This window comes from Anabas testudineus, chromosome 5 (genome assembly GCF_900324465.2).
Source record: "Anabas testudineus chromosome 5, fAnaTes1.2, whole genome shotgun sequence".
Taxonomy (NCBI): Eukaryota; Metazoa; Chordata; class Actinopteri; order Anabantiformes; family Anabantidae; genus Anabas; species Anabas testudineus.
In genome coordinates, this window is record NC_046614.1 from 9,132,633 (window position 1) to 9,151,424 (window position 18,792).

General features: G+C 42.1%; 1 protein-coding gene across 5 annotated transcripts in view; it reads right to left on the reverse strand.

Annotated features, from left to right (window-relative positions):
* Positions 1-18,792, reverse strand: part of LOC113154282 (plexin-A1) — a 163,001-nt gene that overhangs the window by 25,693 nt on the left and 118,516 nt on the right. For all 5 annotated transcript variants that reach the window (XM_026348380.1, XM_026348383.1, XM_026348381.1 and 2 more), the window contains 5 exons: positions 13,301-13,397; positions 11,429-11,619; positions 5,587-5,738; positions 2,563-2,686; positions 2,300-2,436 (listed from right to left, as the gene is read on the reverse strand). In XM_026348380.1, coding sequence (XP_026204165.1) covers positions 2,300-2,436; positions 2,563-2,686; positions 5,587-5,738; positions 11,429-11,619; positions 13,301-13,397 — 701 coding nt within the window. The remainder of the gene's footprint in view (positions 1-2,299; positions 2,437-2,562; positions 2,687-5,586; positions 5,739-11,428; positions 11,620-13,300; positions 13,398-18,792) is intronic.

Below are 18,792 nucleotides of genomic sequence, written 5' to 3' on the forward strand. Positions count from 1 at the left end.
CTCGTTCCACTGTGCCCTCCCCCCTGTAAGGGGGAAACACTGCTGGGCAAGCAGCAGGGAGATGGCTACCAGTGAGTTGTGTGTACTTATCCATGTACGCCGATAAACACAGTGTGTTGAACAGGCCGTTCACTGTGTGGAGGGCTGTGAATTTTCCTATAAATCCTGCATGCAGGTTGAAGATTAGCACCGTTTAAGTATGAGCGTTGTGTCTATCGTCATATGCTAACATTCTACAGTGCATTGTAAGTGTGTGTACGTGGGTGTGTGTGCATTGTGCATGTGTGATGGCAGGCAGCGCAGCGTGAATTTTAAGCATGAGAAGAGCAAGCCGATCTGTACATAAATCCCCCCCCCCCCCCCCCCCTTTTATCTGCCGTGAAAGTGAAATCCACAGAAAGACAGGATATGATGGAGAAGATGAAAGAGTGAAAACCCATTTTGGAGGCTCTATACTAGTGGCTTGCAGCAGGGTGGGGTTTGGAAACTGAGCAAAAATCGAGAACGAGGGGTAAAAACGGAGGAAAACTGTGGGATTCCTGCCGTCTCCCAAGAGACAATTACAGCAGTATCTTCAGACTACGAGTGGACTGAAGAGAGGATAAGGATAAACAATAAATCAACGACAATATAGAATAATGAAGAAAAACAAAACAGGTTATCCACATTCCACTAGTGCTGCGTTACCATGGCAATCTTTGCTGTTGCGAGTGCCTGTGGTGCCGGCTACGTATTTTTGACAAGGTTGCGACCACACAAAAGAAAGCCAAGAGGGGATACAGACAAAAAAGAGAAGAAAGGGAAAGAAAAGGGGTTGCAGAGAGAGATAAGAGGATGAGTGACTCGGGGTAAATAGGTTTTGATTAAAGCAGAGGCCCCACTGAATACAAGACACATTAAAGAGATGGACTCAACCAGTTCATTACTTTGGCCATAAAGGTTATTGCTGCTCAGTGAATGAAAGGCCAGGACTATTATGTTCACCTTTCTCAGGATGTGCTACCGAGCTTTAAATTGGCCTTTACTTTTTCTTTTGATATGATATAAAAAGAACTTGATAGGTCCAAGCTCATTAGTTTAACCTGTCACTTGTTGCCAGTGAGAAGAAAGCCACTATAATAAAAACACAGGCTTTACAGAGACTTTGCTCTAAAGAAAGAAACAACAGAAAACAGGAATGAGAGAAACCCTGCACTAAAGCTCCTGCTAAATTGGAAAAATGCAATTTTATTTTTTATTTTTACAATATTTGTCTTATTGTGATTTTGACTAGAACACCTCTGCCTGGAAAGTCTTTTCAGTATATAAATCTTTTTTGTGAGGTTTCTTTTCTCTGCCATCTGCCAGACACCATACATGGGTGGATTAAGTCCAGAACTCGGTTCGCTGTCACTTTGCCAAGAAGGGACTTAAAGAAGCAATACAGTTCTTGGCTCGTTGAATTAGAGTCATATCAAATTGGATCTATGTCTCTCTCCTTGAAATCCTGGCACAATGTCTTGCTGAGTAATTGACAACGGAAGATGCTGGTGGCAGATTATTCTTAAAAAAAATAAAAAACAAGTGAAAAATTACAAATCTCAAACACTGGTTCAAAGCAGGCAAAATGTGAGTTACCAATTTTGAGCAATGCCATATCGTTCCTCTCAAATTATAGTCATATCTTTGACAAAATGGGGGTCATGCACTTACGTTATTCACAGCACAAGTGAACAATGATATCAGCTTCCCAGAGAAAAGCTACACTGTCATTCTTACAATTGCAGCACTGGAGGTGATTTTAACAAGGAACTACTATAATTACTAAAAAGAAAAGACTGATGGCAGACTGAAGAAGAAACAGATAGGTGGGAAGAAAAGGTGGGGGTGCCAAAACCGTGCATTGAGAGCAGATATAAACCAAAAAAAAAAAAAAACAGCAATGCTGGCCACACATTGGAAAGCTTTTATACACAGTCACAGTCCCTCCCTCTCTAACAGTGCAATGGATGCTCGAGCTGTTAATTTCTCCAGTCAAAGCAGCTTCTACAAATAGGACGTTTGTGACTCAGTAGCAACATGGTACTTCTTATATTTCTTCCTAGTACTCAATATCAGATGCTAGATGCTGGAATAAAATTAAGTAGGACTTTAATTATCATACCCGGTCAGTGTAAACCAGTATTCAAAGTTTTGAAGTGAAAAAATATGAATACTGCCAAAAGAATTATCGATTATATATGATCTAAAACACTAATTTCGTTGACAACTATAAAGTGACAAAAACTGTAAATGTGTTGAGCATCTTAGACTTGCTGACCTCTCAAAACGGCAGGGGTGAAGTCCAATCTTCACAGATACGGCGCTGCCTGCATTCAGATGACTCCCTTCAATAGTGATCCTGGTTCCTCCAGACAACGGGCCGGTAGAAGGATGGACACGGGTAAAATATGGAGACTACATGTGTAGAGGGACATACAGGGAGAGGACTGGTCAGTGGATAATGGCTGCTACAAATGTCCAAAAATGTCAAATCTACCATTAAACTGTATCTTAGCTGTATCTTGAATCAGCGAAGCTTACCACGAAGGTGAAGGCTTTGGTTGAGATCGCTTTGTAGTCAGGGTGAATGCAGTCCCTCACACACACCTCCACCTGAGCCTCCTGCACCCTGTAACCTGTTGCGTCATTCAACCGGCACACAATCCTGAAAAAAGGGAAACGCAGAGGTGGAGAGACAAGTTCACTCATTACTGCCATAAAAACCAATACAAAAATGTGATAGTATTAAATTATTGCTGTGAGAAAGAGAGCTTGCTGAACAAGGATTAAGCAAAGAAAACAGTAAGGAAAACAATACACAACAGATGATAGTCCAACATTTCTCTACTACCAAGTCAAAAAACAGCACAGAATGAACCGTTTTTTACCCTCACTCATAAAAATAATAAGAAGCAACAAAATATCTATTAGTGTAAATCTGCAGTGCGTAGAAAATAAGGAATTGTGTGTGTGTGCGTCTGTATTAGAGCATACTCTAGAACCATAAGCTTCATACTTGGCCCTGGGCGCTGGCTGGCCAAATGAAAATCTACTGGTCAAATGACTGAGTGAAGGGAGGAGTGGCTGTGTAGCCCAAGGCATAGAACGAACACACACACACACACACACACACACACACACACACACACACACACACACACACACACACACACACACACACACACACTCTTCATGTTTCACCCTCTGTAGACACACTTGACTGTTAATTAGCCAGAGCGAACGAATGAGACAGGGAGAAAGGGTGCAGAGTGCAGATGCCAGAGCGAGGTAGAGAAGGAAGGAGTAAGAATTTGAGAGAGAGAGGCTGATTAATTGAACAAGCTCATATCCTACACATCTCCTCTGCTCCCCTTCCCCCCTCTCTGAGATGAGTTATTAACTCTCCTGCTTCCATCCTCCCTGCAGGTGGTCATGGCAACTGCGGCACTGCAGCGACAATGAATTTCACATTCCGATGCTGTGTGTTTATATTGTTTTTATTTCCTTTTCATTTACTCTCAGGTCTCTCACTATGACAGGGGCCTGTGATTAAAATGCAGGGCAGTTCTCAGTTAGGAACCTCGGCTTCCCGTGCATCATTATCGTACAGATGACAGGTGGCTACATTGAACTGTTATTATGTGGTTAGAAGGACAGAAAGTTCATGTTGCATTTGTAAAGATGACAACATTAGAAATTATAACTCACTCAATCAAATAACTGAGGTTGAATGTGCCACTATAAAAATTAGGTATATGTCATTAGAAACTACTAATAAAACTATAAAGGGAGAAATACTGGGATCTGTTTTTTTAGTGGCAATAATTTTACTTTGTTAAAAGTGGAATCAAATCCATCCAGTAAATATTTAATGACTGAGGTGAATGACCTTTCAATCACAGAAACAGGGAATGTGTGCAGGCTAGAAAAAGTACAAGGGCCGCATGAAAGACACAGAAAGCCAGGGCAAGAACAATGTGTCTACATTTTGCCCAACAGTCAGCTCACCTCCTTCTTCTCCCTCCCTCCAGCAGCTGACCTTTGACCTGTGCTGTCAATCCTATAACCCTGTCCTGTCTCGTGTGCTATAGCTCTGATAGGGTCACGGGGATGACGAGAGCAACTGGGCCACTAATGGCACCGTATGGCTAACATCACTTTTAATTAGCATGACAGCCTCAGTGCTAGCCGTGCCCTCCTCCTCTTCCTGCAGATGCTATGGCAACAGGCCAATGCCGTGTAACAGGACTGACCGGGTTAAACATCGACATCTTGGTGGTTTTGGATGTAATTGGTAGCACAGAGTGAACACGTGGTAAAGAAAAAGTTACAACAAAGAACCACCTAATATTGCTCTATGGCTAGTGAAGTGCAGAAAAATTGCACGATCCATGTGGATATGACAATATATGAGGTTATAAATTATAAATTAATGCTGACATGTCACTAGCACATTTCTAAACCCATTCTGGGGACACCTGTCATCGCAGGCGAGATCTGAACAGCATTATGTTGTCCTGACTGTCAAACCATCAAAGTCACATTTCTTCTGTTTCCTTCTTAGCAAAGGGGCAGAGAGAAAACAAAATCTGCTGGGACTGTGCTGCACAACTCAGCAAACGGAGCATTTGTGTACAAATGACAGCTACACAGTTGAAAATAGAATATTGGGGACACCTCCTGCTGTGATGAGCGTCCCCGGTTTTTTCTCATCCTAAATTGCATCTTCTCTGCCTTTGGCTGCCTTCAACATAAAACAGAGAGTGTGACTCATCTAGTACTTTCACCGAGGGGCCCAATATTGAGGCCCAGTTATAAGGAAGCACTGGCGTCTCACTGGCTGTGGTTGTCAATTCTCAATGAAATCTCATTGATGATTCCCATGATATTACTTAAATGAGCACTAAGTAAATTATTGCAATGAGGCAGCCTGTTTACAGTCACCGTGAAACAGAGAGTTCAGTCATGTCCAGCTGACTCGACCTCTGGAGGAGAAGGCTCAACTCTGATTGTTTTTTGCTGGTGCACGAGTAAAACTTTTCCCAGAATATAAAAATGAAGTTATTAAACGGGAGTTATCATAATTCAGAAGTTCCCAGAAAGCAGTAAATATAACTTAATCAGAGGGACTATTCATATGACAAGCTTATCCGTGGAGCAATTTCTAGAGGATATATACCACCCACTTCAAATGTCATTAAATTTCTCGCAGAATCGGCTAAATTAATTCTAATGAAGGTGGTTACATGAAGTAATTCAATTTTGATTGAGCTATTATTCTAATTATCAGGCGAATAAAAGGTTCCATGTAAACTATGCTGCAGTCAGATGAGTCTACTCTTGTACAGAGACTAGCAGTACCAAGCCCATCATGAACAAGCATGTTTGAAAGGAGAAAGCATTTAACTGAAAGAGAGGTCTGAAAAGTAGTGTAGTGTTTTGGTTAGCACTTAGTGTTGCATGATTATTGGGCAAAGACAAGCAGGAACTAGAGTTTCAGGAACAAGAAGGCTGAGAGTATGAGGTGAGGGTGAAGAGGTGCAGACAGAGCTGGTGTCAACGTACTGCTCAGCACTGATGTACTGGTCCTCCTGAGGGTTGCAGGCCACCTTGCCAATACGAACTCCAGTCTGGATGTCTTTGAATTGCAGACCCAGGTTCTCACCCGTGATGGTCAGCATGGTTCCTCCCTGTCTGGGTCCCGTCTCTGGATACAACTGGTTAGAAGAACAAATGAAAGAGGACATAAATAAAATGTATATGTGAGAATATACAGTATGTGAGAACTTCTACCAACAACAAATGTACGTCACTGAATGTCACAATGGATGCCCCCAGTTAAATTAATCAGTTTCACAGTTTACTTAAGTCATTATGGTCATCTACCATTCCGCATGAATCAGATACTTGTCACCTCATTAAGTGAAATGAAAAATGACCTTGGATCCATTAAGTCTACCTCAACTCAGTCAAACATTCACAACCTGTCAACTAACACACTTAACCTAGACCCACCCATCAAGCCCCCATTTACATCTCTCATTTAACCTTGTGACGATTAATCTACTGAATATAATTACTGCGCTAAGTGACCTCCGCTCCCCGTCTTTCCCCTAGAGATCTGCAAAAGGTGTGCGGAGGTGCTAATGGCTACCCGAGGCCAGCCTAGTCTCTAATCACAGTCCCATTCATAATGCCCCCAATGCAGACAATGGTCCCTTTGGTCACCAGTCATTACTAATTAGGGCTAAATCTAATTGGATTAGAACCTGGTGGGGGGTAGGGTCATTTGTTGTGACTGGGTGGGAGGAGGGTAAAGGGGATGAGACATTGGCAGCTGTGTGTCGTGGAGCGGTGAAGGTCATACTTTGACCTCACTTGCCATGAAGAAAAGATTAAACAAATGGACCTTCCTGATTTCTCCCCAAGCACACCACTCACAAATATACATCTGAATAAAATGTTCTGCTTTGTGTAGAGTCAATAGATAGCATTTAGTAGAGTACAATAGCATACAATATACAGACACTAACACTAACGAGCACATATACATATGCAGAGAGAACTCTTGGTGAACTCAGATTTGACTAATTTCTGCTAATCTTGCATGAAAAAGCACACAATTGGTGGTGCTGGAAGCTTGGTGACACAGTTGGTACTTGTGCTCTTAGCTGTGAACTGGAATATAGGTTAACACAGTTAATTCACGGAATTAGATTTGAATCATCCACTCCCATTTAACAACTGACTACAACCTGGGCAGTATCGTATATGAGAGCTTCCTCCAATGGCACTCTCTAATTCTCCTTGTTCCTTTAAAGGTCAGCACAGTCAAGGCAATTTTCAATTGGTTAACAATTGGATTAATTTGTCAAACTTGGCCAAAGTTGAACTTTATCACAAAGCACATGTTCATTTTCTTTTGCCTTAAAATGTGAAAAACATATTCTGTTCTTTTACACAGGCCCTTGGAGTATGACATGTACTGACCAGCAATGCCTACTGTTAGGTAACTCCAAACAACTCCCGCCTGCACCTTTGGCATTCTTCAGACATGAGATTAATATCAATCTTTCTATCAACTTCAAGAGAATACTGAAACTATATTTCCTGAAATGTTAAACCGTTCTTTTGAGTATCTGCCGTCTCTCAGATAAATTAGATCCTCTCTGTCAACCTGCTCTAAAACTTTATTTCTCCACCTGGTACCTTCACAGGGACCTCTCAGTCTAACATCATTATATAAATGGTGGCGGGCTAGTAAAAGCCACAGGTGTTCAAGACACCACTAACATAAAGACACAATGGGAACAAAGCCCATGGTCGTGCAGGCCACAACTGAAATGCCACAGTGATATAATTAAGAGGTGTTTTCCATTTTACAGCAGCTAGCCTTCTGATGAACATCTCTCTTTCTTCCCTTGCCCTTTCCCTCTTCCTCTCCAGACTTGTGTCTTTTTTAATTCACTCTCTGTCTCTTTGTCAATGTGCCTGAATGCCTAGATTTTAGCTGGAGAGAAAAGAGCGGGTGGCACAAAGCAGTGCGCCAGTCAGAATCTTCAGATATGTTAATCAAATCTCTCCTTCTCCATAAGCACTGGCTAATCCAAACAACAACAACAACAACAACAACACACATACACAAATTGTTGTTACATCCACAACTGAACAACACAAACAAAAAGACGTTTTTGATAAAGGCCGCCAGCCTAAACACTCGCTCTATTCTCCTCTCGCCGTCACAGCACTCTACACCCATTCAAACTCCTTTTTTTTTTTTCTCTTCGTCTCCGACTTGTGTTCCCGTTATGTTGGAGGCTTTGTGTGAGGCCTATTGTGGCTGGCTGAGCAGCAGTGCACAGATAGCATCTGCTAGTTATAGGAGGAGGAGGAGGAGTAAGGGGGGGGGAAGCAGGGGGACACAGAGAGATGATATGAACATAGCATAAGGTTTCTGAAGTTTATCTGTGATATGAAAGCCTCTCAAAAACAAAAAGTCACAAACAATGATGGAGACAACGAAGTGATGAAGAAGGGAACTGAATGCTTTTACTATTAAATAGCTGCATGTGGCGCAGTGAAAAATAAAATCTTAAGATATCTGAGACAAAGCAGAGGACACCTGCCTCTAAAGGGAAAGACGTCTCCATCGATGCAGGAATGGGATGTTGGAGGTGGCAACAAGAAGATATTAAGAGGCAGAGAGTACATTAAATAAGATTTTAAAAAACATAGAATGAGCAGAATAGAGAAGTAGAGACAAATAGATAAAGTCTGGCTAAGGCCAATATTGAAGCTTAACAATACATGGGGGAAAGATCATTGGCTTTGTGAGTGCACAAGCTGCAAAATGTGACTGGAAAGACAGGCGCGCACGCACACACACACACACACACACACACACACACACACACACACACACACACACGCTTTTCAATGCAAAAATAGATCATTATCAAGAGACAAAGTATTTTTCATAAAACATTCTCACCAAAAACAAAAAACAAAAACACAAACACAAAGCACTTAAGTGTGCCACATGCTAAGATACTAAAAATGCACCCCCCCCACACACACACACATATTCTGGCCTGTGTTTTAATTGGTTTCTAAGGGCTAGCTGTAATGCTCTTGCTGTCCCCTAGGAACAGGCAGACAGAAGATGATGAATGATGGAGGATCAGGCGGCATCCAAGGCCGGTACTAGGACACTGCTGCAGAACGCCAGGCCAGCGTGTCACTATCCGTGTGGCTGCGAGTGTGATTTTAAGGCTACCATACAAGTTACGCTTTGTTCTGCTGTACCTTATTTCATGTGATTTTAAACATTTTGCATGGGAATAGCTTCTTCTCTGCAGAAAGTTTGCGAACACAAAGCGTGCCGGTGCATGCTCACAGTCAAACAGCTTGTTGTGAAAGCAGTACTAATTAATCTTGGTGCACAATGTCGGTCCAGAGGGGGAAAAAAATAACACAGTGAGAGCTGTACTTTAATGGCCAAATTCTTACAATGTTAAAAACCAATCATTTAGAGACTACAACATCAATTGCTGTGTTTTGAGAACAGTACTTAGGTGCCTGTGCTATTAGTGGAACGGTACCCAGCTGCATACTATTGAACAATGTCAAATGGGTAATAACACACTTGGAAATGACATCAAATGGGTTTAACACGTGCTGCTTTGAACGCTGCGAGTATGTTGCGTGTAAGCGCGTGTACGCCTGCTCACACTCTCTCCCTCCTTTGGTGTTTCCTTCTCGGCCGAACACGCATTCTCCGGTCCAAATTAAATTAGCGGCTAATCCGCTAGCTAATGGCCACACAGCAGCTAGCATGCTGCATCAACGAACAAAGGACAAAGCAAAAATAAATAAAAAAAGAGGGGGATCAAACAGGAAAAGAGGGATTTGATGGTAAGAAATGGAGCAATATTCAATTTGTGTGGTCGGATGTGATGCTCTTTGGGAGAACTAGGATGGAAAAGGATGAAATGAAGGCAGAGGAGTGGGGAGAAATTTTCTTTGTCGCCTGCAGATGTTCTCTTGGCATTAAATGTCACGCTGTAAATGTCAAAGGTGGAGCGGAGAGGTGAGGTTGGCGGCGCGACTCGGTGATAATGTCTCCTCCAGTGTCTCTTCTTCTTCTTCTTTGTCTCGCCGTCTGTGTTCTCAAACCTGCAGTCTGTTTTCCCCCCCTGCTGTTTTTGAAGCTCTTCTGCTTCTTGACTGCCACCGACATCTTGCCCCGAGGCCAGGATTCACCCCTCAATATGCATGTAAGAGCACATGCTTGTATATGCGCATGTGCACACCCACAGAGACTAACCGCCCTATCCTACACACTACCCCCCCCCCCCCCCCCCCCCCCCCCCCATCTGTCCTATTCAGTACATACACACACTAACCAACTGCCTCTGCAGGCTTGGGTCACAGAGATAAGTGAAGGGAGCATGAAGTGAGAGAGAGCATTACCGCTCTATTAAACCTGTGTCACACAGGAAATGCTCTGAAGGATGCAGCCTTACATCAGTGAAATGGACATGCTCTTATAAACCATACATATACAGTATTTCATAGATATAATTGGGTTTAAAGAGAAAAAAAGTGCTGCGTTGAAAGCTTTGGAGAGAACGACTGAGAGAAAAAAAAAACAATAAATAAAGGACAGATGAGTAAACAAGCAGAATGATGTCAACTATAGGACATCAAAACATGTCTCACACAGCGGTGAATGGCTTTCAAGCCTTGCTGTTTGTGTTAACGTACACATGTGCGTCAGTCCCAGTGGTGAGCTGTAGAGAGGGTGACCCAGGTCACAGTCAGACGAGGACCACTGCCACTGTTACTGGTGGCGACAGATGGGTACGCCGCAGTGTTTAGACGCCTTAGCTCACCCAGACTGTCAGATGTACACAGAGGAACACGCACACATTCTGCACCCATGGCGGGACACAATTAACACGCTTCCACATTCTCTCCTTCTCCGTCTTTCTCGCTCTCTCTCTCTCTCTCTCTCTCTCACACACACACACACACACAGTCTAGACAACCATCATCTTGGCCTCCTCAGGTGTGTAAGTGTGTGTGTAGCCATCATCTCTAATCATGTCAGTGAGTTCAGTCTTGGTGTGTGTGAACTGCCTCCTCCTGGCTCGCCCATCTGTGTTGTAGTTGCAGCTATGGTGAATTCTTCTAAGTTGTCTATCCTCCCTGCCGAACCCTCCCTCCTACAATGTCCGTTTCGCTCACTGCAGCCAAAACAGTGACGCAGCACAGGCAGGGGTTTAACATCTCTTCTCACCGTTGGAAAACTTACTTTTACTAATGACCTGGCTTTGGTAACCCTCACATTTGTGTCAAAAATGCAGGTATTCAGTTTCAAAATTTAGCGAACATGAAGCCATCATGACAGAATGTTACAAAGGGCCTACTGTCACTGATCTCCTCCCTTCTGACCTCTGCCCTAACAAAAACCTGACTTGTTTGTTGTTTGGAAAGTTGCTAGGACACACTCACCAAATAGCAGTTGAAACGTACACTTTAATGTTAGTGGTGGTAAGAGTTTTTCTTTAGGATTTAGCATCTGTATGCAATGTTGATTTTAGACTAGGCTGGTCTCACAGACCTTAGTGTCTGTAAAAAAATGGTTTTACTTAAATGTAGTGAGTTGAGCAATGTTTATACTGAAATAAAAAAAATTCAACATGTATGTTAAGAATCATACAGATGTGCAGCAGTATACATTTGGATTTACAGCTCTGCATTTTGGGTACTTTGAGACATTTTCAATCCAGCAGAGAGGTGGGTGTGTGTACTGGCATATGTGCACTCACTTGAGCCTCAGGAGCATACCGAGCAGGTATAAGTACAGTATGTGTGAACACGTGCCACTATTATCACAGCTTACCTTGGTGATCTTAGGGTGCGCACAGCGGCTGTTTCCTGTGGTGGCATGCATCCAAGTGCTCTCTAGAGGAGTGCACTCCTGTCTCAGGGAGCACTTCTTCTCCTGCACGCACCAGCCACACTCAAACCTGGGGTTTGCCTTCAGACACATACCACAGCTGTCCCTTAATGCATAGCACTTGTACAAGTGGGCTGTAGAAGAGGAGAAGAAGAAGAGAGAGACAGCATGAGATTATAAGTGAGGGTAATGAGTCTAAGCAAGAATAAAATAACCTCACGGTTAATTCCCAATAGTTTGCGTTAAATTACTACAGAACAAACCAACTAAGTAGACAAACAACCTTAAGCGTTTTTTGAAAATGTACCAGTTTCCTATGTTTTTTAGTTTCTGAACTTCCATGCAAAAATTACAAAACTTCTTCAATGTCACGGACACAAAGTTGAGTTAAGGCATTATTTCCCAAAGGCCTCAGGAACAGTACAGTGAAATCTTTTTTTTTCTCTCTCTCTCTGCTACACCATCCCCAAATCCCATTGGTCATGGAGCAACTTTAAAGCAACCCTGTACCAATTAATGGCTGCTAAACGACACTTCTCTAATTACATTACCATATCAGTATTTAAGATAAGTGAGCGTCACTCACAGTCTACCAGCTGATTATCATGATTGAGAAATAGGGAGTGGGGTTGGCAGTAAAGACAGACAGACAGACAGACAGACAGACAGACAGACAGACAGACCAATATCTTAGGGCTGAAGGTTGCTTCCGAATGCACAGGAGGAGAGTTATAGTACACTTGATATAACATGGATGCATGCTGCTGTTATTATACATGGTTAATGCTGCTGCGTATAACACCTGCAATTTCATAACACATTTTATGTTGCCTCAATGAATGTAATACACATATGTATTGTATATGACACAAGCACATGACTATAAAATATCTGTGATGGCTACTGGCTTGAAAAATATTTGAAATCTGAGACTACAACAGCTTGCTTGGTACATTTAGACTGCAGGGAGTGACATCAATGAATGGAAACCAAATGGCTCTGTTGTGTTACCTTATATTACTGACATAATAGCAACAATCACAGCTTCACAGATCTTACACATGTAACAATTTCTAGTCTTAAATACTACATGAAAATCCTGGCTCCTCACTGTGTCCTTAGCCATCAAAGGGAAACAAACGGGACTAGACAAAGCAGCTCCCTCTGCCGCACAAAACTCCTTGCGCGTGTCATCCACAGGCCGTATCGAATGCAATGGTAGCTGACGATGAGGTTACTGTGCCTCACAGCATGAGAATAATGTTACAGCCCCCTGCTGAGCTGTACAGGCGACAATAATTATGCAGAAAGCACTATAAAGACTGTCCTAGCAGTAATTATATCCAACAGACATGATCTCATTGTGTTCTCCCAGAGTGGTGCATTGAGTATGTGTACGTCTTTGATCGTTACCCACATGGTTCTTTGTATAGAGAATAAGATGTAAATATTTATTATATACCAAAATGCAAAGGCAGATATACATTTTATGTACAGGAACATACTTGAATAATACATCTCAACCTAAGAGTGGTTGCTGACATGTAATGTGTAATGTAATGAAATGTAAATTCATCTTGTTAATTAATTATGGGTTGAGCATGACAAACAACTAGTGAACAGCACCTACTATTCAAGCTTCAGACACAGTAATAAACCGAATACCTAATAAAAAGGCAAAGTCTAACAGCAGCCCTAGACCAATCAGTAACAGTCAGTGCCCTAACAATAAACAATTAAGAATAAATAAACAACAACAACAAGTAGTTCTTATTTGTTATATCTGTCAAACTAGTAGCACAGGCACAAACTCACCTTTGATGTTATAGGGGTTGTCAATGACAAAGTTTCCGTTCCAAACCACGGACAGGTCCACCGGCAGGTCACTGATGTCATTGCCCTCATAGGTATACTGCAATATAAACAATGACAATACAAATAAGCATCCAATCTAAGTCAATATTCTTCTTACATAAACAACATCACTATAGCACCCTGTGTCATTTAATAAAGTTTAAACTTCATATGGGAAAAGCAACAGCAGCAGCTAACTCCATTCTGCTAGTGGCTCATAGTAATGTCATACCCTGCAGTGCTCCCACAGTTGAAGGGCCATAAAAATGAATGATTAGAGACAGGCTATATTGTGATTTTAACACGCAGCACATCCGCTGACGCCTGGCAGAGCACTGAGTTGATTAAGAGATTCGAATCCCCATCACTGTATGACTCATTCCATTCCAGTGATGAATGAAAAGCGTAATATATCTCCAACAATAATATTCTCATCTAATTTCATTTTTGCATCCTGAACTAATAAGAGTTGAAATGTAATTGACTCGTCTTTGGCATAATCAGTTTTATGGAATCGTTTTAAATGAGACAACAAGCTTCAAAAGCGGCGATGTGATGGCGGTGTGTTAACTGAAGGAGTAACAGCAAAAGAGCTCCTGGGAGACCCGTCCCAACCGCCGAACAAATAAATTATCAACGGTGATTATCACTGGCAAATAAAATGCAGCTTCAGAAGTTACGCCGCACCACACAATCATCTGAAAATCCTCATTCACCAGGAACTCCACACCCTCCAAGCTGAGACGCACTTTGCATTAATAACTACTCATAACTACTCTATTCATTGGAAGTCTTTGATACAACATTAAAGAGATGCTAGATAGCAAGTGTTTGCCTGTCCTGTGCTTTCAGGCCACAAGACTTGAGACAGGTCACGTTAACCTAATGCCTCTTTCAGTTCAAGGGTGTCCAGCCACTTTCACTACCACTGCCATGGTCACTATCTTCAATAGCCTTGGGGTGAGAGATAGCAAGACTATTCTACTCTAGTAGAGTGGTGATAAAATCCTATGTGAAAGCCCTGAGCCTCAGGCTATGGGGCCCTCACAGATTGAATCTAGCTACAACTTTGCCATTATGTGATATCATCCATTCCAGTGTGATACTGTGAGATTTATCTTGACATCTGTAATAATAGTGAATTTGAATACATTTGAGGGTGAAAGGATTGAGAAATGTGCATACAGAAGATAAGAAAATGAGAGGACACGGCAATGTCACAATGTGTGAATGACTGATTAATTTGTTCTTCACTTTTTTGATTGGGTGATTTACATCCCTGAAGATGCAGACGCTAATATCCAAATGAAGGAGGATGTCCCATGTGTCTCGGAATAACTCCTACTTTGCTCTTAGAGTTCATTTGAAGGAGGCATTCTTGAAAAATGTGTTTTCAGACACATTTTGACACTGATTTATTCAGCAGACATGAACTATTGAAGAGGAAACTTGGGTACTGGCCTGCAGAACACTAAATGAGACAACTTCTATTGAAAGATTATTTTATATATCAATTAAAAGGTACTAGTTGCTGTTTCTCTTTGACATTTACCTTTTCTGGTTTTAAACTTTTCATGGGACAAAACAAGAGATCTGAAGACTATGCTCTGTGAGGGCCTGACTGGTGGGCTTTCACTAAACCAAATGCTTCACTGAGATATTTAAATATTCTGTAGATTAACTGGCACTAAAAATGTAAAGTGTACTATTAAAAGAGAGCAAAGAATACAAAAGAAACTTTGAAATTCTACAAGCTTTTACAGGAACGGTTCTTCTTCAAGCCCACTGAACCAGGAATCCTAGGACACTCAAACACGACAGGAATGCCAAACTTAATGCAGTGCAGTCGTCTGGTATTCATCCAGAGGAAGGTACGAAAAAGACAAAGCCAAAGTGTGCAGAAAAAGTGCAGCAACAGAATGGGAGAAAAGTGACAAGTGATGGTAAAGAGACTGGAAAATGTTTAGATGGCTGATTGGTTGGAAACACACAGATGGATTGAGCTGGAATAAGTGCAGTGCAGGGAGCAAATGAATGAAAAGATTGTAAAAAAAAGAAGAATGAAAAAGGGGGCGGTGAAAAGGGGGTAGAGAGCGGATCATACAGAGGCAGGGGTGAAGGAGAAATGGTGAGGGCAAGATGGATAGAGAGAGGTGATTGTGTGTTATTCTGTGGACACCATTCATTTACACATGGAATAAGAGGCTGAGGCTGGGCTGAGCTGGTGGGGGCTAAAGTGAAATTGGCATTTTCAATTTGTTCGCTGACATGTCTGCCTTGGTCTTTTCACACATTCCTCTGCTTCTCCTTCTCTCGCAATCCTCTCTTCCACCCCCTCTTTTCTCTCTCTCTCTCTCTCATTATTTCTTCTCTCCACCTCTTTACAAATCTCCTTCCCTATCAATCTCAGTCAGACTTTCTCTCCTCTGCCTCCATCCCACAGAACGCCCACAGTCAAACTAGGAAATATGGAGCAGATACCTTTATCGCATATTCCAAACACACTCAAGGAAACACGTGTGCACACTGAACTATAAATATGCATTTCGCACTTGGGACAGTTTCCAGAGATGGATGCCAGCAAATGCATCAAAGACGGATCACATAGTCTATACAGGAAATAAAAATGATAAATAAAAACACATGCAAACACAGGAAGATAAGACCCTCACACAACACATGTTTTGGATGTCAGCTAGTATTTCTCTCTACCAAGATCCAGGCATATGAACTCTCTCAATTTTTCTCTCCCTCCCTACTTCCCTCTCTACCCAGAGACCACCCAGTCTGCCTGGGAACAAGAGTACTTCTTCACTGGGTAGAGGTGGAGAGGATATATGAGTGTGTTTTGAGTGTGAAGACAAAGAGAGAGAAGAAAAGGAAGAGGATGAGAAAGGGAGATGGTCAGGGACACTGCACAGAGAACAGTAAAAATAAAATAAAGGCAGCAAAGAGATAAAGAGGGCAAGTGAGAGGGGTGGAAAACAGATGAGACAGATAAAACAGAGAGCGAAAGGCCAGAGAAGCAACTGGGACAAAGATGGTGTAAAAGGAAGGCAGAGAGAGGGAGAGAGACGGGGGGTGAAAGGTCCAACTGAGAGCAGGTTCAGATTTGGCAATTGTACAAGTTGTTGCAGATGAAGGCACTTCAAACTTAGTAACTGACTGTGAGTCTTGTTCACACTATGCAACAGGTGGATTTCTGACATTAATACACTTGTAGCTGAAGTGGAAAAACCACAACATGACATGGTGCTTAAAAATTAGATTTGGAAAAAACCAAAGCAGCAGCAGCAGCAGCAGCAGCAGCAAAAGCAATAAAGGCCCCATTAAGTTATATTTTAACTAAACATTCAATCAAGTTGCAGCTCATTTAAATGTTGGACGGTTTATCCAAATGCAAGAGATCTCACAAGCTACTAAACACTACATTCATTATTGATTAACTGGACAATTTAGTTTATTGACTGATGCATTAATCATTTTACTCCATATAATATCAGAAGCTGTGGTAGATAATGGATCATCGTGCATTATTGTACAATAAAATGAATGAAAAATATATATTCACTGAAATTTGAAAGGATTCATGAAAGGGACATTTTAACTTTTATTCCAACTGTCCTCCCTGAAAACCTGCACAACACACACCCGCACACAAAATTAAGGTGTGGTGGTGGTGGTGGTGAGCTAAAACAATAACAATGCCTGCCCCCTATTTCTTGCATGTTAAAGGAACCTCTCTGTGTTTGCACATCCAACCTCAATGGGTGGGGGGGGGTCTGTGTTGAGCGAGGATGAACTGGGCTGTGTTTGAACATGTACCTTTACTCAACAAAACCATGAATATTTCGTTAGGGAGAAGTGTGTATGTGCGTGTTAGAGTGTTTAATGGGCAGCAGAGGATGGGGAGGTCTAGGAAAGGTTAGGTTATGATCCAAAGCTCATCTCCTCTCATTGCACCAAAGGCTTATTAAACTTTCATACTGAACCAGCATTGTTGCACGATGTACAGTTCAGGGAATAGACACATGCGCCTCGTACATGGTTTATTCACTACACAGCAAATTCCAAAATGAAAATGCAAACGTTAAGCAGGTTACTCTCTAAAGGCCAGGAAGAGAAATGTAAATAAAGCCATTAAAGCAATGTATTCTATCTTCTGCGATTTAATCCCCCCAAAAAAGTTTGGTGGTTCAATTCCTGGATTCTCCTGGCCACATGTCTCTGTCTCCCTGGACTAAACAATGAAACCCCTGTAGTAGTGCCATTATCTATTTCAGCTGTCCAACTAGAATTTCCCCATGGTTATAAATAAATAGTTGAAAATTAGTATTAATAAATGAAATTAAATCAGTAGTCAAGAAGAAACTAAAATAGAGAGACAGAAGTAGGGCCGAAAAGAGGGACATGTATGTAAAGATATCTGAAGAGGTAAAACATGAACGACAGAAATAATAAATACAAATGGTTGAACGAATGTTGCTCCATGAGAGTTTTCAAGAAAACTCTATCGGCATCATGAGTCGGGCCTCTGTCACTGAACATAAAGGAAGGGAGAGGCAAGGATAGATGGATGGAGAAGGGGGGGTGAGGGAAGGAAGGTATGAAGTAACAATGGGTACCTTCTGTGAGGGTCACGACCTGATAATTAGTCATTTTGAAGGTGTGCGCCAGCTGGATGGCTAAAAATATCAAATTAGCCCAGGGCAAACCCAAACCTGGGAAGGAAGGGACTAACCTATCGTCAGTCTCTTCCTCTTTGCTCTCACCCAAGCTCTCTTGAGCTGAGTAAGACAGCCATCTAAAGTATGACCTGACACTTACACTAGATTCAAAATAGTTTTGCGACGCAGACGTCACACTGGGACGGTGCAAAAAGCAAAGTAGAGGACACAGACTGAATGCTGAAATGTGCGTTTCAATGCATACAGTAGATGTATACCCTTTAATACACACACACACACACACACACACACACACTCACAGGCAAATATTACTAATCAAGGATCAAGTAGTAATCCGTCCCACAGCTTAGGGTGTGTATGTGTGGGGTCAGGCAGCACGGAATTAGCCCCCACTCATAATAGGGGCCTGTTAGCCAGTGCTAATCGCTAATGCTAACAGGATTGGAGCATTGCCGGACCCAGCTACCCGGCTTATCTCTTCCACACACACACACACACACACACACACACACACACACACACACACACACACACACACACACACACACACACACACACACACACACACACACACGACAGATACATGCTCGAACACATACTTTGTTCATTGATGGAAGGAAAGAAGAAAAAAGGGAGAGCGAGAAAAGTGCTGGCTTGAGGGAAAAATAATGCTGCCATAGCCAATGTTTGGTATTTTCCAGCCTACGCATTAAGCTGGTGTACAGCGCACTAGATTTCTCTCCGGACAAAAGGCCGATTCCTGGT